Source organism: Bos indicus x Bos taurus, chromosome 29 (genome assembly GCF_003369695.1).
Source record: "Bos indicus x Bos taurus breed Angus x Brahman F1 hybrid chromosome 29, Bos_hybrid_MaternalHap_v2.0, whole genome shotgun sequence".
Lineage (NCBI taxonomy): Eukaryota > Metazoa > Chordata > Mammalia > Artiodactyla > Bovidae > Bos > Bos indicus x Bos taurus.
Genome location: NC_040104.1, coordinates 5,850,588 through 5,874,167, shown reverse-complemented (window position 1 = coordinate 5,874,167; position 23,580 = coordinate 5,850,588). Strand labels below are relative to the sequence as shown.

General features: G+C 60.3%; 3 protein-coding genes across 6 annotated transcripts; 2 read left to right on the top strand and 1 right to left on the bottom strand.

The window, feature by feature from the left end:
- Positions 1-976: 976 nt before the first annotated feature.
- RAD9A (RAD9 checkpoint clamp component A) lies at positions 977-6,972 on the top strand. Of its 3 annotated transcripts, XM_027532682.1 has the most exons (11): positions 1,011-1,188; positions 1,274-1,344; positions 1,826-1,954; positions 2,401-2,515; positions 2,603-2,702; positions 4,060-4,169; positions 4,286-4,395; positions 4,477-4,541; positions 4,632-4,772; positions 5,532-5,748; positions 6,042-6,763. In XM_027532682.1, exons 1-11 carry the CDS (start codon positions 1,155-1,157, stop codon positions 6,135-6,137), a joined length of 1,188 nt encoding a protein of 395 aa, XP_027388483.1. In that variant the 5' UTR covers positions 1,011-1,154; the 3' UTR covers positions 6,138-6,763. The 3 variants fall into 3 exon arrangements, with proteins under 3 accessions (XP_027388482.1, XP_027388483.1, XP_027388484.1); XM_027532681.1 differs by having other exon boundaries at positions 977-1,188; positions 4,286-4,541; positions 6,042-6,972; XM_027532683.1 differs by lacking the exon at positions 1,011-1,188 and having other exon boundaries at positions 1,273-1,357; positions 6,042-6,563.
- PPP1CA (protein phosphatase 1 catalytic subunit alpha) lies at positions 6,757-10,249 on the bottom strand. The gene is made up of 7 exons (XM_027532684.1): positions 10,094-10,249; positions 9,427-9,558; positions 9,066-9,296; positions 8,329-8,433; positions 7,506-7,729; positions 7,290-7,424; positions 6,757-7,210 (listed from the first exon to the last, which is right to left on the bottom strand). The coding sequence occupies exons 1-7, from the start codon at positions 10,146-10,148 to the stop codon at positions 7,100-7,102; spliced, it is 993 nt and encodes a 330-aa protein (XP_027388485.1). The 5' UTR covers positions 10,149-10,249; the 3' UTR covers positions 6,757-7,099.
- A 188-nt stretch (positions 10,250-10,437) lies between these two features.
- On the top strand, positions 10,438-17,013 carry TBC1D10C (TBC1 domain family member 10C). Of its 2 annotated transcripts, none has more exons than XM_027532680.1 (11): positions 10,438-10,822; positions 11,016-11,219; positions 11,477-11,654; positions 12,366-12,465; positions 12,676-12,783; positions 12,870-12,976; positions 13,176-13,290; positions 13,995-14,060; positions 14,159-14,348; positions 15,897-16,051; positions 16,324-17,013. In XM_027532680.1, the coding sequence occupies exons 3-11, from the start codon at positions 11,503-11,505 to the stop codon at positions 16,669-16,671; spliced, it is 1,341 nt and encodes a 446-aa protein (XP_027388481.1). In that variant the 5' UTR covers positions 10,438-10,822; positions 11,016-11,219; positions 11,477-11,502; the 3' UTR covers positions 16,672-17,013. The 2 variants fall into 2 exon arrangements, with proteins under 2 accessions (XP_027388481.1, XP_027388480.1); XM_027532679.1 differs by having other exon boundaries at positions 11,016-11,237.
- The last annotated feature ends 6,567 nt before the right edge of the window (positions 17,014-23,580 follow it).

Genomic DNA, 23,580 nt, shown 5'->3' with positions numbered 1-23,580 from the left:
GTCCCTCAAAGCACACCGGGTGCTGCAGGAAACCAGAGGCCAGGAGCCCCTCCATGACTTGCCTTCCTCTTCACACACCTGAGGACCAAGGCTGAGGACGAGGGGAAGACCTGCCCGGCTGACTGCTGTGTCCACCCTTTGCAACCCCATGGACGGTAGCCCGCCAGACTCCTCAGTCCATGGGATTTTCTGGGCAAGAACACTGCAGTGGGTTGCCATTTCCTCTTCCAGGGGATCTTCCCGACCTAGGGATTGACTAAGCCCCTCTTTTGGCACCCTCCCTTGTTCTTTTTCAAACGGCCAGAGACGCAGGAGTCTATCCTCATAAAATGTTTCCAGTGCTTTCCATCAGTGACCCTCATCATTCAGCAGCCCCCATCCCTCCTCTCACAAACCCACTTCCCTCCCAACGGAGGGAAAAGCCCCACGCGCTGCTGAGTCTTGACTCTCGCCTTCTCCTGTCGGCCAAATCCTTCTACCCCTTTTCGTCCGGAGAAGCTTCTGTTCTTTGGGATCAAAGAAGGATCGTCGAAGCTACGGCAAGCAGTCACTTCCCACCCCGGGATCCTGTAGCAAGGTGCGTTACTATCTTTTCAGAGCTGGCAGTTGCTGCTTCTATCCGCGTCCCCGGCCCGCCCGGACGGAGTGAGACGGTCTTGCATCGACCCCGTACGCACCCCCCGGCGCCCGACAGACGTCCAGGAAATCCGTACTAAATGAGTGACCTGGGCCAGGCCCGCCCGCACATCTCCGGATTCCGAGCCCACTGTTGGCTCCTCGACACCCTCTGGGCGCCTCGCGTTCGGGCGCGCGGCCGCGATGGGGCCGGCTGCCAGCCGGGCTTCCCGGGGGCGCTCGAGGGCCGAGGGTGGGCCTGGACCGTACGGAGAAACCCGGCGCTCCCGGGTCACGTGACAGGGCCCGCCCCGGGCGCAGCCTCTGTCACGTGACGGCGCAGCCGGCTAGCGTCTTTTTCCAGAGACGGAGCTGCCGGCCTGTGGCCCAATCAGGAGGCGGGGGCGGGGCTGCCGGGGGCGGTGCGCGGGAAGGGAACCCCAACCTCCGGGAGCCGCGGGAGAGATCCGGAGGGCATTGTTGAGCTGGGGTCCGGCCCGTGACCCGCCGCCCGCCCCATCCCGGTCACTGGGGGCAGCATGAAGTGTCTTGTCACGGGCAGCAACGTGAAGGGTGAGTCGGGGTCGGCCGGGGGCTGGAACCACGTGGGATGGCCCGAGGCGCCCGCAAACCGCTGTCTCTCTCCTCCTCCCCGCAGTGCTCGGCAAGGCCGTCCACTCCCTGTCCCGCATCGGGGACGAACTCTACCTGGAGCCCCTGGAAGACGGGGTGAGGAGACCGGGTATGGGGGAGTGGCATGAAAGTCCCAACAGGGAGCCCTGATCGGGGCTCGAGTCTCTCCCCCATCAGGCAGGGTGCCCGGTAGGCACGTTTGCTGAGTTTAACAGGGGCCTCCCCTGTTGCTAGGGTGTCCCTTTGGGCCCTGTCATCTTCCCAGGCCAGTGTCTGAGTCGAGAGCCCTTGCCCTCCCTAAAGTGCCCGGTGGTGGATGGGGGTGATTAGGTAAAAGGCGTGGGTGCTGAAGGCTGGGTCGCGCTCTTGCTGTGGAAACGGCGGCGTTGAGGTCCACTGGGGACTCGTGGAAGGCTTCATGGAGGACATCCTTGATGACTGAAAGGAAAGGGTGGGCTTCTGCAGGTGATGGTAGAACAGAAGCCATTGGGGCAAGTGCCTGGGTAAAAGCTGGCTTGAGGGCTGGGCCCAGCACTGCTGGTGACCACATCTTTCTCCCCACTTTTCCTGGCCCCAGCTCTCCCTCCGGACCGTGAACTCCTCCCGCTCGGCCTACGCCTGCTTCCTCTTTGCCCCCCTCTTCTTCCAGCAGTACCAGGCGGCCACCCCTGGGCAGGACCAGCTGCGCTGTAAGATCCTGATGAAGGTGAGGTGGGTCCCTCAGCAGTGGCAGGGCACTCCCCCCAGGAAACCCTCCTGGCAGTGCAGTTTGCTCTGGGGCACACAGCAGGTGCCTGTAGGAGGAGAGATGTATACTGGAGCAATCCGGTGCAGAACGCAGAGCCTGGCCGAGTAGAGACATCCATGGGGGTAACGGGTTATATGGAGAGGGTAGCTGAATCTGCCAGGGACCTGCAGGGAGTAAATGACTCTCAGGTTGGTCCCTGAAAGATAAGCAGGTCTTTTGAAGGCATTCCAGACCAGGGTAAGGGCACGAATGAAGGCCTGGAAGCGTGCAGATATCTGCATGTGTGAGGGGTCCTTTCCTGGTGTGACAGTGCTGAGCCCATGATGGGCCAGAGCCCAAGGGGACTGGACGTGAGAGCCGGTTGGCAGAGGCGCAGTGCTGAGGGATGTGTTTCCCTCGCCTAGTCCTTCCTGTCTGTCTTCCGCTCGCTGGCAATGCTGGAGAAGACTGTGGAGAAGTGCTGCATTTCCCTGAATGACAGGAGCAGCCGCCTGGTAGTTCAGCTGCACTGCAAATATGGTGAGTGAGCAGCTGGCTGACCCAGGGGTCCTTGCGGTGTGGGATTAGAGGTTGGCGAGCCCACTGAGACCGTGTCTGCCCATCCAGGGGTGAGGAAGACTCACAACCTGTCCTTCCAGGACTGCGAGTCCCTGCAGGCCGTCTTCGACCCAGCCTTGTGTCCCCATGTGCTCCGTGCCCCAGCCAGGTGAGCAGCCCCTGGTTGCACGCTGAGCCCTAGGTTTTTCTCTTCCTTCTTTCGGCCTCAGGAGTCAGTTTAAGGAGGCACCTCCTCCGTTTTTCCTGCAGGGTATCTGTGAACCTCAAAGCGTTCATCCAACCCGGTTTGCTTAAGGGCAGAGGCTGGAGTGAGGAGGGGCCAGATGTTCCCTTGTCCCATGTTCCTCTCTGTCTCCCGAGTCTGTATTCTCCACCTCAAAGTCTGACTTGGCTTTCTGACCACTCAGCCCCACTCTGACTCCTCTTTCAAAGAACAGGTCTCCGGCTTGCCCTCACGTCTCCTCTGGCCTTTGAAGTTCCGTTAATTTTTGTGGCTCCGGGACTTGTAACCTTTCTCTGATCTGGTCATCCTTCTGGGATAAGTTCCGTTCAAGGGCAGCCTCTCTTCCTACCCGGCTGGGTTCTAGCCCTGAGGGGTCCTCAGGCCACGGCTGGACAGGGAGGTCATGGTCCTGGAGGGCTGCCTGAATAATCAGCTATAGGAGAGGAGCCGTTCTGGGTAGTCACAGGGGCCGTGCGGGGCCTGGGAGATGGGGAGCCTAGCAGACGCCAAGGTCCCTGGAGAAGACCAGAGAGGAGTGGGTCCCCTCCCACCTGCCCACGTGCAGGGTGTGCCTTGCACTCGAGTAACCCAAGGTCTCACGTTTCTTTGCTTTTGGTAGCCGCAGGACCTGGTAACTTGAAGGTCCCTTTGAGCCCTGACTTTGTTTTTCTGAGTTCTGTTGAAATAGCACTGCTCAGGATCCCTTTGGGTAGAGAAAGAGCATCAATTCGTGGTCTGGGTTTTGAGAATTTTTCTTTCTTTTAAAATGAGTGATTGTTTCTGTTTGTCTTATGGACAATTTCAAATTCATATAAAAGCAGATAACCAGCTTCTGTCCTAGTTGTTTTGAGGCAAATTCCAGATGTTATTTCACCTGAAACTATTCACTAGCCTGTCTCTACTAGACAGGGACCTGAGGACTCTTTGTAAGGCGGTGTTTATGTGGACAGCGTGGGTCTGGTCTCCCAACCCTGGATGGGCAGGAGCCACCTGCCTGGTTCAGTTCAGCACAAACCGCCTGAACTCCCTGCTGCGTTCTGTGAGCCTGTTCTTGTCTGCCTCCATCTCGTGCAAGAGGACTACTCTCCCACAACATCCTGGGAACCTTGGATGAGGCAGCAACCGTGTCCTGCTGCCCCCGTGCTCCACCCTGGGGCCATGCGAGGCCTGGCCTGGTTCTCTTTGGATGCTGGGGTGCCTCGCTGTCCCGCCTCCGGTCCTCTGAGAGCAAAGCCACTGGGCGGGATCGAGCCTCGGGTGTGATGCTGTGCCCTCCTCACAGGGTCCTGGTGGAGGCTGTTCTGCCTTTCCCCCCGGCGCTGGCTGAAGTGACTCTGGGCATTGGCCGTGGCCGCAGGGTCATCCTGCGTAGCTACCAAGAGGAGGAGGCAGGTGAGGGGACCAATGGGGCCTGGGGCAGAGAGCAGAGACGGGCTAGGGGGGTGCAGAGAGCAGAGACGGGCTGGTGGGGGCAGAGCCCGGCTTCCTCCTGTTGCTGTCCCCCCCAGACAGCGCCATCAAAGCCATGGTGACGGAGATGAGCATCGGAGAGGAGGATTTCCAGCAGTTGCAGGCCCAGGAAGGGGTGGCCATCACTTTCTGCCTCAAGGAATTCCGGGTGAGGTTCCTGCCGTGCACTCACTGCCCCGTCCACCTCTCCTCCCTGCCCAGCCTCCATGCTCTGCTTCTCCCTTGCCAGGGGCTCCTGAGCTTCGCAGAGTCAGCCAACTTGTCCCTCAGCATTCACTTCGATGCCCCGGGCAGGTAAGGCCAGCCTTGGGATAGGGAGGGGAAGGCTCTGGGGTGCCGGAAGCCAAAGGGCCTTGACTGCGTCTGGATCTGTCACCTGCCCAGGCCAGCCATCTTTGCCATCGAGGACTCTCTGCTGGACGGCCACTTTGTCCTAGCCACACTCTCAGAGTCGGACTCGCACCCCCAGACCCTGCATGCCCAAGAGGAGCTCCAGCGGCCAGAGCCTGGGCCTCAGGCTCACAGGTGAGAGCTGCGCCCGCCCACCCCCCTTCTCACTCTGTGTACCCAGGCTGCAGCCTGCCGCTTCCAGAGTCTGCAGCCCCCACCCTGTGCGCCTCCCATCCCCACTTCCTGTCGAGTCCCAGCCCCTACAGTCCTCACTGCTTCCAGCCCTGCAGGCTCAGCCTCACCAGTCAGCTGTACTCAGAGATCCCCCGACCCAGGGAAGTGTCCCCAAGGTCGGGCTGGCTTCCTTCTCTGGCTGAGGCGTCCTCCCAAGCCAAGGAGGGAAAAGGGCTGCCGGGAGGCAGGGGGCTGCCTGGGATGGGGGAAGCAGGTGGCTGCAAGGGCAGGTGGGTTGGGGAGGATGGGCCCAGCGTAGTTTAAGTGGAGGAAGTTGGCCTGGCCCTCTGCCCAGTATGTCCCTGGGCCCCAGTGCTCTCCAGTTCCTGTCCCCTGGGAAGGTGGGGGCTTGGGCCCCAGGTGGCCCAGCTCACTGGACTTGCCGCTCCCCTCCCGCAGTGAGCTGAAGTGGGCCCCCAGGATGCCTCCCTCAGGCCTCTACCTGAACTCTGATGAAAGGATTCTACGGTTGACCCCCTTCCGGAAGCGGCCACTTAAAACACCGCCCCCATCCTTTCCCCTCCCACCAAATCAGGAAATAATAAAACCAAGAGGTCACCAATGGTTACTAGGCTCCTGCAGGCACTGGCTGAGCCCTCCAGGCGGGGCCCTAACTCTGTCCCCCGCCCCCTTCCCCACTGATACCGTCTCTGCCTGTAGCACGCCCCACCTAGACCTGGATGACTTTGCTGTCGACGACATGGACTCTTACATGATTGCCATGGAAACCACCACGGGCAGTGAGGGCTCCCGGGCACTGCCCTCCATCTCCCTTTCACCTGGCCTCCAGCGCCCCTGTAGCTCCAGCCCCCACTCAGAGGAGGAAGATGATGACATGGAGCCCAGCACAGTGCCTGGGACTCCCCCACCTAAGAAGGTAGGGGTGAGAGACAGAGGGGCTTCACTGGTGGCTCCAATGGAAAGAATCCGCCAGCCATGCAGGAGACCTGGGTTCAGTCCCTGGGTGGGGAAGATTCCCTGGAGGAGGGCATGGCAACCCACTTCAGGATTCTGGCCTGGAGAATCCCCATGGACAAAGAGAAGCCTGGTGGGCTAGTCCATGGGGTTGCAAAGTCAGATACCACCAAGCATGGAGGCAGAGGCTGGGGTGGGAGGCAGAGGGAGGGAGCAGCCTCCGAGCTCACCCGGCTTCCTCTGTTCTCTCGCCAGTTCCGCTCGCTGTTCTTTGGCTCCATCCTGGCCCCTGCACACTCTCCCCAGGGCCCCAGCCCTGTGCTGGCTGAAGACAGTGAGGGCGAAGGCTGAGCCGAGACTGGGCCCGATGAAGCCCCGCCCCACCCCTCTCCCAAAGCCAGCCAGGGCAGGTCTGCTCTCCTCCTTGGTGGGTGGTAGAGGTGCGCCCTGCTGGAGCCGAGCTGACTGGTCCTGCCACCTCCCCCAGGGCCTTGCCTGGCCTGGGTCTTGTTGTTTCCCTTCAACCCCCAATCATTTATTCAACCCTCAATCTATCATGTCTGTTCCCAGTCTCCGTGCTGAGCTGCCCTCTGCAGGGAGTTTCCTCATCTCTTAATCCAATTCTGTGGGCAGAACTAGAGGACTGCCTTCTCTAAGCCCACCACCCTAAGAAAGAAAGAAATCATTGTGGGGCTTCTGCCCCTGCTGGTCCACCTTCTGCCAATCATGACCTGTCCCTCCCTCAAATCCTGAGCGCACCACTGGGATCCCCTGTGACTGGCACACACTGTTTTGCTTGCTTTCCCCAAACTCTCTGGCTCTGGCTTGGAAATTCCAAGGGCTCCTGTGGACCTGGGCATGTGGCTGGGGTTTTCCTGGCTGGGGCCCCAAGCTCAGCAAGCCTCCCAAGTGGCTCTGGGCGGAAGGGTTGCCAGGCCCAGTGTTTGGGACAAGGGAGACAGAGGCTATGGCAAGAATCCAGCTTTGACCTTTATTCAAGAGACCAGATGGGTTGCCCCAGGATCCGGCTGCCAGCCCTGAGGCCAAGCAAGGCTGGAGATCCCCAATCTGGCCCTGCTTTGCCCTGAGCTGCAGCCTTAGCCCCAGGATCCTGCCTGCAGCCGCTGTAGGTACAAGCGGGAAGAGCCCTGGGAGACTGGATGCTGCTATTGGTTCATAAAAAAAAAGAGAAAAATACACCAAGCCTCCGTGTTCCCCGTGATGGGTGGGCCTGGGGGCCAGCATGAGCCCCCTGTAGCCACTGTGATTTCTGTACAATCCACCATCTGGGCCAGAGGGCGGGCACATGGAGGCTATTTCTTGGCTTTGGCGGAGTTGCGGGGTGGGGTGATGGGCCGGCCTCCAGGGTTCAGGCCACTGAACTGCCCGTATTTCCCCTTGTTCTTGTCAGCGGGCTTGAGGATCTAGAAGAGAAAAACTGGTCAGGCTCAGGGGGCCGTGCCATAGGCCCCTCGGCCTGTCCGCCCCCAGCCCGACCCCCACCTGGAAGGAGCACATGAGCGTCTCGTCCACACTCATCATGGCACCTGCATTGTCAAACTCGCCGCAGTAGTTGGGGGCTGAAAAGAGTGTCACCAGCTGCCGCTTGGCAAAGAACTCATAGCCGTCTTCTACTACCTGGACGAGGGTGGAGGCGGTTAGTTCAGCAGGAGCTGGCTGCCAGCCCTGCTCTCACCCGGATGGGGGCTGCCAGCCCACCTGGTGTGCCCGGCAGATGAGGTCCAGGTCATGCTTGTGCAGGAACTTGGCCACCACCTCAGCTCCAAATGTAAAGGAGACGCCGCGGTCATTCTCGCCCCAGCCCTGCACGTCCTTGTCAGGGTCAGACCACAGCAGGTCACAGAGCAGGCCCTGGTCAGGCACATCTGTGGGCCGCATGATACGCCGGATCTGCTCCATGGACTGTAGGTCTGGGGACAGCCCTGGAGAGCACAGGGGGCAGGTCACCTCCTCCTCCAGGCAGCCTTTGCCAATCAGCCTCCGCCCCCCACCTCTCCACCCTCTCCAGGATTCCTGGGAGCCTACACAGGCAGAACTCATCACCTTCTGCCTCTTCCAAGTCCCTGTCCCTTCAAGGAGCACAGAGCTCCCTGGAGAAAGTGTTAGTCGCTCAGTTGTGTCCAACTCTTTGAAACCCCATGGACTGTCCAGGCAAGAAAGCTGGAGCGGGTAGCCATTCCTTTCTTCAGGGGATCGTCCCAACCCAGGAATCAAACCTGGGTCTCCCGCATTGCAGGCAGATTCTTTACCACCTGAGCCACCAGGGAAGCCCTGGAGAAAGGGGACAAGCAAACTCCATGCAGGAAGGCGAGGCCACGACACAACAGCGGGTGCAGCCCGATGCTGCGGCACGGGGGGACTTCGTGGGAGAAGTACTGCCCATACCAGGATTCCAGGAAGAGCTGTTCCTGCTGACTGGGAGCACATCTTCCAGCTGACGCTTCTGTCCCAAGGTCCCAGGGGTGCTCACCCTGGGAGGCTCATCCTTCCCAAGCATTCACACGCCCAGAGCCGTGCTCACCTCCATGGCAACAGAAGATCTTCTCGTCCACGATGGCAGCGATGGGCAGGCAGTTGAAGCAATCAGTGAAGGTCTTCCACAGTTTGATGTTGTAGCGTCTCTTGCCTGTCCAGGGGGAAAGAGACAGCTCACCAGAGGGCCTCTCTGCTCCACCCTCAGCCTGGGTCTCCAGGCCTTCCAGGACACATTGTGTGTTGTTCAGACACAGCTAGGAGGAGAGAATGGAAGGCAAAAAAGAAAACCAAACCCCCGCCACCTACCCCTACTACCCCATTGCCTCCCAGACAGAATTCTAAAGCAGCCGAGTCCACAGGAACCCCAGAGTTCCACTTCTGGCATGACCTCAAGGTTGGTACCCACCCCCAGCACAAGAGCAGGGCCAGGTCGAGACAGGGTCTGGTTCATCTCGGCTTCTGTCTAACAGAGTCCAGTCCCAACAGGCATCCCAAGTGCTTAAGTTCCGGATGCGCTGGAGGGGAGTGTCGGCAGGTGAGGCCCTGCCTTAGAATCCTGGCAGCCCTTCAGTCAGCAGCCACTGGCCAGGTCCCTGAGTGCCAGGATCTGCTCTAGGAGGGCAGGGGAGGGTGGCATGGGCTGGTGCTACCTTCACGGCGCTCAGCTTAGCAGGTGTTTGTCAGACGCTGACACCCCAGCCACCAGGTCGACACGAGGGTTGCACTGAATGGCAAGGAGAGCCCTTCAGGACCAGGGCAGCCCCAGATGCTCTGCCCACTCACACTCATCATAGAAGCCGTAGATGCGGTTGATGCTGGCACACTCGTGGTTCCCACGGAGCAGGAAGAAGTTCTCTGGGTACTTGATCTTATAGGCCAGCAGCAGGCAGATGGTCTCCAAAGACTGCTTGCCCCTGTCCACGTAGTCCCCCAGGAACAAGTAGTTACTCTCTGGAGGGAAGCCACCGTACTCGAACAGCCGCAGAAGATCATAGTACTGGCCGTGAATGTCACCTGTGACCCAGGGAACCAAGTCAGCACTAGGGCCAGCCTAAACGTGAACCTCCTCCCAAGGAGGAACTTGGGAGGAGTGGGGGGCAAGGCTGCTTTCAGGAGGCCACGGGGACCTGGGCTGGGGGCTCACCGCAGATCTTGAGGGGTGCCTCCAGCTCCAGAAGAATGGGCTGGCTCAGGAAAATCTCCCGGGATTTGAGGCACAGACCACGGATCTCGTTCTCCGTCAGCTGTACATTCTTTCCAGGCCTGGAGCCCTGCACTGGGGGCGGAAAGAGGCGTCAGGACCCTGGTTCCTCAGGCGAGAACAGGGTGAATGTCATCGGTGACCCCACAGGCACTTCTGGGTGGGGGCTCCTGGGCCTCCCGGCCCCGCCTTGTCCAGGGGCAGCTGTTGCTGCTGAGCCTCCTGGGACCCCCAACTGCCCTCAAGGCGCTCGCGAGGGGACTGCTGTGTGCAGAGGCCATCCAAAACCTCATAGCACAGGACCCCTTCCTGGGGGAGTAGGCTTCTCGGGTTTCTCCCTCAGCCAAGAGCCCAGGCCAATCCTTGCGCGCCGCCCCGCTCCGGTCCTGCTCTGGCAAGGGGAACAACCCCAGACCTCCCAGCGCGCCACGATTGGGGTGGGGTGGGGTGGGGTGGGGTTGGGGGACGATGTGGCCACGGGACCTCGCGGCCCGTCCCCGCCCAGTCGAAGCCGGCCCTGGGAGGGGCAGGTCCACCCGCGCGCCACTTCCGGGCCGTGCAGGGGACCAGGGCGCGGCGGGCGCCCACCTCCCTCGCCGCCCCGGCCAACCTTCCAGCAGGCGTCCGATTATAGAGTCCAGGTTGAGCTTCTCGCTGTCGGACATGGCGGCGCCGCCGCTCTGGCCCAGCACCTCCGGGCCCTGTCCTGGCTCCCGCCCTCCCGCGGCCTCCTTCCGGCCTGGTGCTCCTTCCGCCCGCCCGGGCCCGCCCCGGCCCGCCGCCCCGCCTCCTCGGCCGCCCGCCCCGCCCCGCCGCACCCGGCCCCGCCCCGGCCCGCCCGGTCGCCCGCTGCCCCTGCGCTCTAGCGCCTCCACTGGACGCCAGGCCCGGGGCCCGCGGCGGCCCGGGAGGCGGGGCCTCGGCCAGGGGGCGGGGCTTGGGCTGATCTGATTGCGGGGGCGGAGCCTGCACTGGGGGCGGGGCTTCACGGGGCGAGGTCGACTCTAGTTCCGCCCTAGAGGGGTTACCCACCCTTGCACCGAGGATGTGCGGCCGGAAGTAGTGTGAAGTTGTTTTTCTCTTTCAAGGGCCCAATAGTCCTTCCCACTTCTGTCCCGGGCTGGAAGGTGGTGTGACCTCATTGATGTCTCATTGGGTCTCCCCAGAGAGTGCAGATTAAGTCCACGAAGTGCAGGAAAGGCAACAGGCTCAAAGCAAGGGTTGGCTTCAGATTGACAGAGGAACTCTTACCTCTAGGGTCCCTGTGGCCTGCGGGCGGCTGACCAGACCCAGACACCTGTCGCTGAACTCCGAGCTCATTTTTGTCCCCATGCCTGTGGTGCGTAATTTTTTAATGCCTCGTCCTTGCGTTTTGAGTAGCGCAGTAATGCCTTACTGTTTGACTTATCGAAAGCATTAACAAAAGAGGTAACTTTAAATAAAGCGTAATACTCACTGGAACCCTGAATTGAGTATTTTATTTGCCGGTGACCTCACATCTGGAGGCAGCGTGGCTTCTCTACCCCTGGCAGGTCCTGGCCACATCACACCCAGCACAAGAACCTAGGCCTGCACCCACCTAGCCCACCGGGATGGTGGGAGGAGCCCACGGCCCAGGGCCACTGGGGCAGACCGGAAGAGCCCTGGAGAGGAAGGGGTAACCCCCCCCTACGCACTTGGGAGGGGCCCCCAGCGGGTTGCTGAAGCTGTGGCTGAGGAGGAAGTGAGAGGAGGAGGTGAGGTGCAGCAGGGAGGTAAGCTGGGCTGCTGGGGACAGGGGCTGGGCCTGGGTCTCCGGTAGGGGGCCTGGCCTTTCTGCCCCTCTTGGCCTGTGCCCCACCCCCACCCCACAAGAGGAGAGGGGACTGGAGGGGTGTGGTGCGATACCCTGCAACCTGTCCTCTTTGACCAGGCGGGCAGGTCCTGGGGCTGAGGCCTGGGCCCAGGCTGGCCAGGAACCCCCGCTCACACTGGCTGTGCCCACATCTTGCAGCCTGCCGCACCGGGGTCGGTGGCACCATGGCCCAGGCCCTGGGCGAGGACCTGGCGCAGCCTGGCGAGCTGCAGGATGACTCTAGCTCTTTGGGGTCCGACTCAGAGCTAAGCGGGCCCGGCCCGTATCGCCAGGCTGACCGCTATGGCTTCATTGGGGGCAGCGCAGCAGAGCCAGGGTAAGTGGGGAAGGGATGAGGGGGGATACGGGGTGCTGGGCCTAATGATGGAGGCTGAGAGCTGAATTCTAGAGTGAGGCCCAACCTCAAGGGTCCTGGAAGGGTCTGGGGACCCAGCTAGTGTCACCTGTCCTCGGGTTCTAGATGGAATCTTAAGCTTAGCAGGGCTGTGGGGGGTGGGTCCCTGTGTGTCTCTTCCTCCCAGTCTCTGAGGGTTCCCAGCGGGGCTGAACCTGCTTCTGCTTTCAGTCCGGCCCAGGAATCCCAAAATCACAGAACCCACACTTCTTCCCCTACTAGTTCCCCCACTTCCCCAGGTGCTGAAAGGGAGACAAGTTGGGAGATAGATAGGGAGGTCACACCGCGATCAGAGGCAGAATCAGGCTCAGAGAAGACTCCTGGTTTCTAGGTCTTGGGCTCTGTCTACTCAACTTCCCCAAAGAGTTGTCTGTCCCCATCCTGGGGGACAGTCAACCAGCCCCTCCCCCATCACACACCTACACACCCTCTTCAGTATCTCCTGCTTCCGCCCACATCGGAGCCACATCCTTTCCTGTCCCCATGACAACCACTGGCAACTCCTGGGTGACAGGTCACTCCCCACCCCAGAGATTCCCAGAGATCAGGGCCAAGGGTTGGGCTCACCCAGGTAGCAGGAAGGGTGGTGGACGTGGGTGTCCTGTGTCTGGACATCTGTGTCGTGTGTCCCAGGCCGGGTCACCCTCCTGCAGACCTCATCCGCCAGCGGGAGATGAAGTGGGTGGAGATGACTTCACACTGGGAGAAAACCATGTCTCGGCGGTACAAGAAGGTGAGGGGAGAAGGGTCCCACGCGGCCCTCCTTGGCTCGTCCCCCTCTGCCTGGCAAAATTCAGCCTCCTGTGTCCCAGCACCTCTTGCCTTCGCTCCCTGCTCCTTGCGGAGACTCTTGCCCGATAGCAGATTGTGCCTGAGGCCTGCTGAGAGCAGCAGGGGTATCTGGCATGGCTGGCCTGACGGGGTGCCCTGGCCTCACCCGCAGGTAAAGATGCAGTGCCGGAAAGGCATCCCCTCGGCCCTGCGGGCCCGGTGTTGGCCCCTTCTGTGCGGGGCTCACGTGTGTCAGAAGAACAGCCCCGGCACTTACCAGGTGAGGGGACCAGCGGGGGTCCTAGCCCCCGCCCCTAGCCCTTCACCCCTCTGGGCCTTCACCTCCACCTTCTTGCCCACGTGCAGAACCTGGCTGAGGCCCCGGGAGACCCACAGTGGATGGAAACCATCGGCAGGGACCTGCACCGCCAGTTCCCACTGCATGAGATGTTTGTGTCGCCCCAGGGTCACGGGTACGAGGGCGGGGATGCCCAGGGACCCCCAGCCCCCACACCTCCAGGCGCTTTGGCAGAGTCCCCGCCCCTGGCTTTACGTCTTTGCATCTCAGAGGACCCAGCAAGGCCCCTGAGGGGCCGAGGCCTGGGCAGGGGCCACCAGAGGGTGCGGGAGGGCTGCCGGAGGACTGGCCCCTGATGGGGTCTTCTGGCACAGGCAGCAGGGGCTCCTGCAGGTGCTGAAGGCCTACACCCTGTACCGGCCGGAGCAGGGCTACTGCCAGGCCCAGGGCCCTGTGGCCGCCGTGCTGCTCATGCACCTGCCCCCAGAGGTGAGTGCCCTCAGCCCTGCGGCAGGGACCCCAGACCCGGACGCCCACCCCCAGGAACTCTGACTTCAGTTACCTGAGACCCTGGACCGCCAAATCTAGTGACCTAGGGACCAAGGCATCCTGTGCCCTGAACCGTGACCGCCCCCCCCATCCTCTGGAACCCTGGCCTCTGGGACCTAGGATCCTCAAGTCCCACGCAGACCTGTCCTAATGAGCCAGGGCCTCATGATTGCCAACCTCAGTGACCATCAAGCCCAATGACCTTGATTCCAGGAACATCGAACCCTGACCCCTGACCTTTGGCCCAATGATCTAAAAGTCTGGATGTTATCACCTTGACCTTATGAACCTTGATTCTGAACCCTGTGACCATGATCCCTGACCCCAATGACCCCAAGAACCCAAGACTTGAACTTTGGGACCTCTGCTGCCCTTGACCAGTGAGTCCCCACCCTGCGACCCTCAAATTCAGCCCTCTGAGCCCTGTGACTTCTACCTCCTGCACCCCTTGGTAGGCCTCTTTCTAGACAACGGGAAGCTTTTAGGTAAGACCCACCCCCTGCCCCAACCCCACCACCAGCACTGAGACCAGGCTCCTGGCTCCAGAATCACCCAGATGGTGTCCAGGCCCTCCCCTGTGCCCCCCTCCCCCAGCCTTGCAGTCCCCTCTGCGGTGGGCACTCAAGGCCTGTACCCACCCCCAGGAGGCCTTCTGGTGCCTGGTCCAGATCTGCGAGGTTTACCTCCCCGGCTACTACGGGCCCCACATGGTGAGAGGCAGGGATGGGACCCCAGGGCACAGCGGGAGGGTTGGGTGGGGTTGGGAGCCTAGGGAAGCCAGCAGTAGTGCTGATGGGCGTGGCCACAGGAGGCTGTGCGGCTGGACGCCGAGGTGTTCATGGCCCTGCTGCGACGGCTGCTCCCGCGCGTGCACAAGCATCTGCAGAAGGTGGGCGTCGGGCCCCTGCTCTACCTGCCAGAGTGGTTCCTGTGCCTCTTCGCCCGCTCCCTGCCCTTCCCCACAGTGCTGCGTGTCTGGGACGCTTTTCTTAGCGAGGGTGAGTGGGGGGCCGACTAGGTGGGCGGGGGCAGGAGGGGGTGCCTGGTGAACATGGAAAGTGGAGGTGCCAGCTTCGCTCTGCCCCGCTGCCACCGCTGACCCTGATCTGGGGCCTGGGTGCTGGGGTGTGCCGAGGGTAACCCGCTGTTGGCCACGTATCACCAATGGGAGGAACAGCAGCCCCCGCCCTAAGCAGTGAGATCACCATAGGGAGGGCACAGCATCCACATGGGGGGAGGGCTGGAGTCAGGGAGGCTTCCCCAAGGTCGATGGGGCAGGAGCTGGCGAGACCATAGCAGTGGCACAGCTTGGGGACTGGGCACAGTGAGGGCACAGCAGATGGAGCCCCCGGGCCCTCAATGCGAGCCCTCGCAGGCCAGGCATGGCTCTGGGAGCCAAGGCCACTTGAGTAAGTGAGACCTACATTCTGGAGGTGGTGGGGGTGGGGATGGGAGGCGGCGGTACCAAATTAACAAGATATTTATAGATTGTCATAAGTTCCGTGAAGAAAATAAAACAAAGGACATGCCAGAGCGTAGGGGAACGGCAGAAGAGGGCTGTTTAAATATGCTGGCGGCTGCTCCTCAGAAGAGGCAGATACACAGAGCTGGGTGGAGAAGGAGAGGCAGGCAGGGCCCTGTCCTCAGGGTCCCAGCCACGGATGACTTGAGGGGTGCAGGCATGGGGAGAGGTGCCAGGCTAAGAGCAGGGGGCAGTCGGGGCAAGGCTGAGCTGGACTCTGGGTCTTTGGGGCTCTGCCTCGTACCCCCATCAGTGGCACAGTTGGATTCGGTTCTATACGGGTTGTCCAGCAGTTGCATGGTAGAAATCCATCAGTGCACCTACTGAGCACCCGCTGTATGCCCAGGTGCCTTCAGACTGGGTTAGTGTTCTAACCACGGACGTCCAAGTCACCGTCTGCTTGTCCTCCCCTGCAGACTCGGACCTCGAGAGTGGGGCGGGGCGGGCCGGGCCCCGTGGGGGCACCCTTGCGCTTTGATAACGGTGACGATGTTAGTAGTCTTGTTGTCCCTTTACACAGCACAGTGGTCACCAGGCCTTACTGGTCCCCCGACTGCCTTTCTCAGCAGACCGGAGGCTGCCAGGGAGGGGCTCTGAGGCTCCAGGAGCAGGCCAAAGTCATGTGCGTGTGTGTACCTGCGTGTGTATGCACACGTGTGTGCCCTGTGCTCTTAGCTTAGGGGTGAGGAGCTCTGGCTTGAATCTTCGTAGAATCAGAAGCTCACAGGTCTGATCTGGAAAGGCTGTCTTGTCACCACCCAGCCCTTCACTGGACGGGGCGAGGAGCCGAGGCCCAGAATGAGAAGGCCCGTGTGAGGCTGTCAGCAGCCCTTGGCTCCTGGCAGGCTGCGCTGCCCACGAGTGTCCGTGGCTGCTGGGACCTGCTGGCCGGTGCCCCCAAATGGCCGACCTGCTCTCAGTCCAGGCAGCAGAGCTGCAGGAGGGTGGAAGGAGTCTGGCCAAGGACAGGTTCGGGCCCGGGCTGAGAGCTGGCCCACACTGAGTGAGCCCCACCGGCCTGCAGGTGTGAAGGTGCTGTTCCGCGTGGGGCTGACCCTGGTGCGCCTGGCGCTGGGCACCACTGAACAGCGCCTGGCCTGCCCAGGGCTCCTGGAGACGCTCGGCGCCCTTCGATCCATCCCACCTGCCCAGCTGCAAGAAGAGGTCTTCATGCCCCAGGTGGGTGCCCCTTGCGCACCCCCTGCACAGTTGGGGAAACAGGCCCAGAAGGAGTAGTGACAGTGAGCACGGGGCTCCGTTCTTGTCCTCTGAGCAGCAGAGAATGTGGAAACCCCAGGCCTCAAGTGGCTTTTTGTGGCTCCCTTAGTCTGTCTCTTTGTCTGTCAGCCCCTCAGCCCTCAGCCACTTCCTGGGGCTGTGTGCTGCCTGCCCTGCGGGGATCTCATCGTTTCCTGCCCTCCCTCGGGCTCAGTATCAACTGCTCCCCGCAGGTGCATGGCGTGGCCCTGTCCGAACAGGACCTGCAGCGGGAGATCAAGGCCCAGCTGGCCCAGCTGCCCGCATCGGCATCCGAGCCACCCCCGAGGCCGCAGGCCCGCCTGCCCGGGGCCCCAGCCATCTTTGAGGCCCAACAGCTGGCAGGAACCCGGGGGAGCCCTCGGCCTGAGGTGCCCCGCATCGTGGTACAGCCCCCAGAGGAGCCCCGGCCGCCCCGGCGCAAGCCCCAGACCCGAGGCAAGACTTTCCATGGGCTGCTGACCCGATCCAGGGGGCCCCCTATCGAGAGCCCCACCAGGTCCCATCGAAGCTCCACCTCCTTCTTGGACACCCGATTCTGAGGGTAGGTCCCACTTCTGAGGGTACCACGGATTCAGGGTCCCCCTGATCCCAACTGCCTGAACAGTGGATGCCAGCCTCGACGTGGGCATCGCACTTTACAGCTGGGGTTGGATGCCTCGCTCCTTTCCTGTGGACTGCCTCAGGCCTGAGGAGGACGGAAGGGTACAGAGTGGGGTTTGGGGGACCCAGGCCCTCCCCCACCCACAGGGCTGCCCCAGTGCCTGGGCCCTTGCACGCATCAAGCTCGCACTGGAGGAGTGTGCAAGAAAGGGCACAGGCTGGGCCATGGGGACCCCAAAAGGCTCCTGAGGGGCCTGGAATAAAGTCTGAACAGAAGCCTGCATGCGGTCAGATCAATGCCCTCTACCCGCAACCTTCCACCAGCTGCCCCCTCCCCTCACGGCCCCGCCCCTCCTAGTCCCGCCCCGGCTCCCCAGGCACATGGAGGCTGCCGTTGGCTGCTGGAAGGTGTTTACCAGCTACAGGGACCAGGGGCAAGCCGCAGCACCCAGCCTCTTGGGGCCAGGTGAGGCTCCTGTGCCTGGGGGAGGAGGGCTCCCCCAGTGGATGCTGGGCCCACATGTGGAACTCTGTCTCCTCTTCTGCTCCCTCCCCTTGCTGATTTCAGGAGCCCCCCAGCAGTGGGAGCACTCTAGACCAAGTCTGCCCACCCCGTGTCCTGGTCCCATCCTCAGAGAGAGCCGGCTGAGAACAAAGGCCTAGTGTGCCCGGACAAAGGAGAAAGGCCCTGCCGGCCCTTGCCCCCTCCCAAAACCCCAGCCGCACCCCCTGGGGACTGCCACCATGGAAACCCCTCCCACACTCGCTAATTGCCCCCGTGGGTGCCCGAGGTGCCTGGGACAGGAGCCATTGCCAGGACAACGGGGCTGGTTCCGAGGCAGGCTCATGTCCCTGCAGGGCGGTCTCGGTGACCCGCCTCCTCGGGTGCCTTCCCCCGAGGGTGGAGGGTGGAGGGTGGGGGCACGGTCGGGCTCGGGAGTACCCGGAGAAAGTGACTGTAGTCTTAAATGGTGGAGTGTTCCATCAGCCCTTCTCAATGGCTGTGCTGGAACATGTTGGCACTCTCAGACCCCTGATTGCAAACGGGCTGGTGACAAGTCCCCGGCCACAGGAAGACACTCCCTCTGTGTTGTTATTGTTTAGTTGCTAAGTCGTGTCGGACTCTGCAGCCCAACCCTGTGGACTGCAGCACGCCAGGCTTCCCTGTCCTTCACCATCTCCCTGAGTCTGCTCAAACTCATGTCCATTGAGTCATTGATACCATCCAACTGTCTCATCCTCTGTCATCCCCTTCTCCTCCTGCCTTCAGTTTTTTCCCAGCGTCAGGATCTGTATATACTTTCCTCCTTTTAGTATTTAGTTATTTGGCTGCATCAGGTCTTACTTGCAGTGCAAGGGATCTCTAGTTGCAGCATGTGGGATCTAGTTTCCTGACCGGGGATCAAACCTGGGCCCTCAGCATTGGGAGCGCAGGGTCTTAGCCGCTGGGCCCACAGGGAAGTCTCTGTGTATATACTCTTACGGCGCGTATTATGTGACTGGCCAGGTCCCGGGTTCAGGGGCAGACCATCCCACTTTCAAGGAGCTTTTGGTCTGGAGGAGGGACTCACATGGAGGTCCAGACACAGAGCTAAAGTTTGCCTGGGCGGAAACTGAGTTTGCCAGGAGGAGAGGCAGTTGGGCCTGAGCTTTGCTGCCTATGGCAACCCACTCCAGTATTCTTGCCTGGAAAATTCTATGGACAGAGGAGCCTGGTGGGTTACAGTCCATGGGGTCACAAAGAGTCAGACATGACTGAACAACTAACTTCCTTTCTTTTGCCGCCTATGGCAGACTCAAGGCTCACCCCCCCACAGTCAGCCACCATGAACCTGGCTGACACCCCCCTCTAGCCACCCTCTGTGGGTGCTCTCTCCCTCCTGTTCCCACCCACTCCCCCAGTTTCGCTCCAGCCCTGGTTCTGAGTGTGGGGCAGCAGCTGGGCCCCTGTGAGTTAAATAAAATTTTCTGAGCCCCCCTTCCCTCCCAAGCCCCCACCAGGGTGCTCAGTTGCTTCAGTCGTGTCTGACTCTTTGGACCCTTTCTGACTTCATGGACTGTGGCCCACCAGGCTCCTCCGTCCATGGGATTCTCCAGGTAGCAATACTGGAGTGGGTTGCCATGCCCTCCTCCAGGGGGTCTTCCTGACCCAGGGATCGAACCCGCATCTTTTATGTCTCCTGCATTGGCAGGTGGGTTCTTTACCACTAGTGTCTCCTGGGAAGCACCTCCACCAGGGTACTTGGAGCTTAATAATAACGTCCTCCCCTGCAGTTCACAGACCACTTTCTCAGACCCCCCCCATCCACCCACACACCTGTCTCTGCAGGTGGCACTGAGAGCCTCTGTAAAGAAAGGGGGACCCGGCCAGGTTGAGTGTCCAGCCCAGGATCACAGAGAGAGGCAGGGCCGGCTAGACCGTGCCTTAGGCTTAGAGCCCGAGTCTGATGGACTCTCAGGCAGGGAAGCAGGCAGGTGGGGGCCTGCAGGGAGTTTATAGGGTCCGCCCTGAACTCCCTGCCTCCCGCCACTCAGCTCTTCTGCCGAGAGGTTAGGGGAGCAGGAATAGCAGCCTTGGTCCAGGGCTCAGAACCCATCCCGAGGCTGGAGGGGAGGCCACGAGGCATTCCCACGGATCCAGACCTTGGGGCAGGCAGTCTCCAGCAGGGCCCCTCGAGCTGGGGCTGAGTCATGGCCTTATCTACTCAGAGAAGCATTTTCTGGGCAGTCCTTCTGCAGGTCCTGTTATCAACCTGGGAAGCCTGGGCCAAGGGATCAGGCCAGAAGAGGACCACTCCCTCCTTTTGTGAACACTTTTACACATGCTGTTCCCACAGGGCTGCGCTACCCCTATGGCACCTGCGGGCCAGTTAGGAAAAGATGTCCCCTCTCCAGGTACATGCAGCCCTTCAGGACCGCAAGGAAGTGACCGCTCAGCAGAGCAACTTTGTGCAGTGAGCAACCCCCACAACTGCACGCAGCCCCAGCTCCCTACACCCCTGCCCGGAAAGGGGCTCTGAGAAGGCAGGGCACCCACCCGAGAGCAGTCACCCTGTGGGAACCAAAGCTGGGCTGGCATCTGCCTGGTCAGCCCAGGGGACAGGGACAGGAATGTGGGGGCAAGCAAAGAAGTGGAAGGGCAGACGAATCTCTCGCGGTTGGGGGGCATGGCCTCATCTCGACTGCCACCCACCCCAAACGTCCCCCCATCCCCACACTGTCCAGAGGTCAAGCTTGGACTTCCTGTAAAGTCCTGCTCGGTGTGGAGTCCTGTCCCCAGGCCACAGAAGCGGAGCCCAGAACAAAGGTCACCTCTGAAGCTGACTGAGCCCCTTTGTAGCCCTTGCCAAAAGCACCCCTGATAATTACTAAGAAGCTTCCTGACTCCTAATTTGGCAAAGATGCCCACTCCAGTAAACACCCTATGACACCCCAACCAATGCCCACCTTCCAGCAGGAATTTTCTTTGTCTTGAGGCTATAAAAATTGGCTATTAACCCACAAAAACTGTCAGCGTTCTCTGCTCTGTCAGGAGGTTGGCCCCCTGCGCTCACAGTGCCCACTTTCTCTCTGCTCTTTGTTCTTAATAGACTCACTCCCTTCTGAAATGCTCTGTGTCTGGAAATTCTTTTCCAACCCGCGTTCGGACTGCCTCAACACATAGGAAAGGCTCACTCTCTCTGAGCCTCCGTTTCCTCCTACAAATAGTGGGATAACAGCAGCTCCGACCCCAGCCCCCAGAGCGCTCCGCCGGGGTCATCTTTACGGGGATTACTGTCTGGTGGAGCTGGGCAGTAGCTCAGGCATGGCCTCTCCTCACCCCGCCCCTACCTGGCTCAGCTCAGCCTCGGGTGACCTCCAGGCTCTCCTGGCGTAGACAGAGCAAGACTGCCCTGCCAGCCTGCTTGCCCCCAGCCCTGCCGAGTCCCAGGGCTGCCATAGCTTGATCCTGATTTTCCTCTCTGTGTCCACAGGGTAGATGCCATCACAGCTGGTGCCCAGCCAGGGCAGTCTGGGGGTGGGCACAGAACCACGCTGCTCTGTGTGCATATGCTCTGGCAGAGGGAAGACCCCAGCCCTGCCCCTCACCAACTGTGTGACCCTCAGCAAATCACATCACCTCTCTGAGCCTTGACTGCCTCATCTATAAAAGGCAGAGAATCACAACGGCTACGGGGTAGGGTTAAGTGAGATGCGGAACATAAAGCACTCCATAGTGCCTAGGACAAGTCAAAAAACACTTGCTAACACTATTGCCTTCTGCCAGGCGCCCCATGCCCAGCCAAGCCTGGGCTAAAGGAGGCATCATAATCCCCATTTAAGGATGAGAAAACAGATGCTGCACTGCTTGTGTTAAAAACAAGACATCAGGAACTTCCCTGGTGGTCCAGTGGCTAAGACTCTATGATCCCAATGCAGGGGCCCAGGTGTGATCCCTGGTCAGGGAACTAGATCCCACATGCCGCAACTAAGAACTGGTGGAGGCAAATAAAAACATGTTAAAAAACAAGAACAAGACAGCAGGCCCAAGATGGAGTCACTGACACTAAGCCCGCCATCACCCAACTGAGGCAACTCAATCACTGGCTCAGTTGGTAAAGAACCCACCTGCAATGCAGGAGACCAAGGCTCAATCCCTGAGTCAGGAAGATCCCCTGGAGAAGGAAATGGCAACCCACTCCAGTATTCTTGCCTGGGAAGTCCTGTGGACAGAGGAGCCTGGCAGGTTACACAGTCCGTGGGGTCGAAAGAGTCAAACGCAACTTAGCAACTAAACCACCACCACCAATACAGTTCCAGCTCTCCTGGAAATTCTCTCTTTTAAAGCAGTCAATCAGGAATCACCTGACCAGCACTAGTGAGGTCATCTACCCGATACACTCCTGCTGTCCCCCCAAAACAAAGTGACTTTGCAGGGAATTCCTTGGCAGTCCAGTGGTTAGGACTCTGCACTTTCACTGCTGAGGGCAAGGGCAAAAGAATAAGGAGGAGAAAGTGACCTTGCAATAACCAACCCACTTTTTTGCCTAAGTATAACTTTTGTGTCTGCCCTCTTCTGCCTATAAAAGTTTTTCATTTTGTACAGCTCCTTGGAGCTCCTTTCTGTTAGCCCATTGGATAAAGCTGACAAGATCTTTAAAATGTGTGCTGCTGAATTTTGGTTTTTAATACGTGTTAAGTGTCAACACTCATGCTCTTTGGTGATGTCCATACCCTCATCCCTCATCCCTTCTGTGGATCTCCGTGGAGCTCAGGGTACTCACGCAGCGAGAGGATGGATCTTCTAGGGTGGCCGTGCCTCATTCCAGGAGCCTGGGCCAGCCACAGGGAGGAGCAGAGTGTAGATCTGGAGCAGGGGGCCCAGAGCAGCCCTGGAAACCTGGATGGGGGGCTCCAGATAAGTCACTTCTCCCCCTACTGCTTTGGTAGTCGGGGGTGGTCCTCACAGGCTGCTCTGTCTATAGCTGTAGAAAGGGCTTGAGGCAGCCGTCTTTGCCCCCACAAATGCCATGGGGTCATCAGTCCTTCCCCTCCAGCCCGGGAGGCTCTAGGGATCCACCAGGGGGTCTCTGGAGAGAGGGTCTGCAGGGGAAGGCCTGTAACAATCGCCTCCCTGTCCTGGGCACCCAGCACAGGGAGCTGTGATCATTTCAACCCAGTCCTGGGAGGTGGAAACACATATCACAGGAGGAGGAGATGAAAGGGGAGGTGCCGAGGTCCTGGAGCTGGATCGAGCGGGGAATTCACCTAGGGGGACACACCTGAGGAGAGGGTGTGAATCTCTGGGTGTGTTTCCTGGGGGTGAACATGTGAGTGTGAGCCACACTCTTGCGGTGTGCTTCTGTGGCTGTTTGGACAGGTGTGTCTGGGGGTAAGGATGTGTGTCTTGGGGAGATAGTGGGTGTAACTGTGGGTATCCAGCGGACCTGAGTGCTGATAGGCAGGGAAGATTGTGTAGATGCCCCCTTTCCTATCCTGTGCTCAGACCCACGGGAACTCCCAGCCTGGCCCCCCCTTCCCTTCTGCCCCCGCACCGGGGCAGAGGGCGTCCCAGAGAACTGTGACTGCCCTCGTGGGGCCATCTTACCCAGTGATCACTACTCTGGAGGGTCCAGGAGAGGTGAGGAGGGACCCCGGGGATGTACAGGGACCCTTGTTCAAGAGAGCCTTTCTGGGCATGCCATCTGCTATGGGGCAGGGTGCTCCTTGGCAGACAGCTGTGGTTGGTGGTGCTTGGGGAGTTCAGGACTCCATCCAAGGGCGAGGCACCAGACTGTGAGCCCCACCAGCTCTCCTGGGCACTCCACCCCTGGGAGCAAGCCCTGGTACCAGTCTCTGCCAACTTTCCCTCCGCTCCCCTCCCTCCCCCTCTATCCTCTCTGCATCTCTCTTCCACTGTGGGTCTCTCTATTTATCCCACTCTGTCCTCTGTCTATACTGTAGCCCCTAAACCTGTGACCCTCTCGGATGCTTGCTGTCCGTTAGAACCTGGCTCTCTCTTCGACTTACTGTGGCTCTAAATATCTCCTGTCTGTCCCCCTGTCTGTCACTCTGTCTTTCCCTGGCCTGCCAGGCACCCTACCTCTGACCAGGTCGTGCCGGGGTCCTGCCCCGGCTGATCCAGGGTATTCGAAGCGGGGACGGCGTCAGCGACCTATTTATTTAAATATTTTATCAAAGATATAAAGAGTAATAGGATGAGGATAGCTCAGTAGGAAAATTCAGTGGAGAAAAGAGGCTGAGTAGCTTGGTCTACGCAGGAGACCAATAAAACTTCAAGACAAGAAGTTTGCACCACTTACATAGGCCGCAGGCGTCCTTCCATTCTCCCGAAGGAGAGGAGACAC

Coding starts and splice junctions, on each gene's coding strand:
- RAD9A (XM_027532681.1), top strand. CDS start 1,155: ATGAAGTGTCTTGTCACGGGCAGCAACGTGAAGG. Junction 4,542..4,631: donor CACTTCGATGCCCCGGGCAG/GTAAGGCCAGCC, acceptor TCACCTGCCCAG/GCCAGCCATCTTTGCCATCG. Junction 4,773..5,531: donor CCTGGGCCTCAGGCTCACAG/GTGAGAGCTGCG, acceptor CTCTGCCTGTAG/CACGCCCCACCTAGACCTGG.
- PPP1CA (XM_027532684.1), bottom strand. CDS start 10,148: ATGTCCGACAGCGAGAAGCTCAACCTGGACTCTATAATCGGACGCCTG. Junction 9,559..10,093: donor AATCGGACGCCTGCTGGAAG/GTTGGCCGGGGC, acceptor TTCCGCCCCCAG/TGCAGGGCTCCAGGCCTGGA. Junction 7,211..7,289: donor CGCTCATGTGCTCCTTCCAG/GTGGGGGTCGGG, acceptor TTTCTCTTCTAG/ATCCTCAAGCCCGCTGACAA.
- TBC1D10C (XM_027532680.1), top strand. CDS start 11,503: ATGGCCCAGGCCCTGGGCGAGGACCTGGCGCAGCCTGGCGAGCTGCAG. Junction 13,291..13,994: donor TCATGCACCTGCCCCCAGAG/GTGAGTGCCCTC, acceptor ACCCACCCCCAG/GAGGCCTTCTGGTGCCTGGT. Junction 16,052..16,323: donor AAGAGGTCTTCATGCCCCAG/GTGGGTGCCCCT, acceptor TGCTCCCCGCAG/GTGCATGGCGTGGCCCTGTC.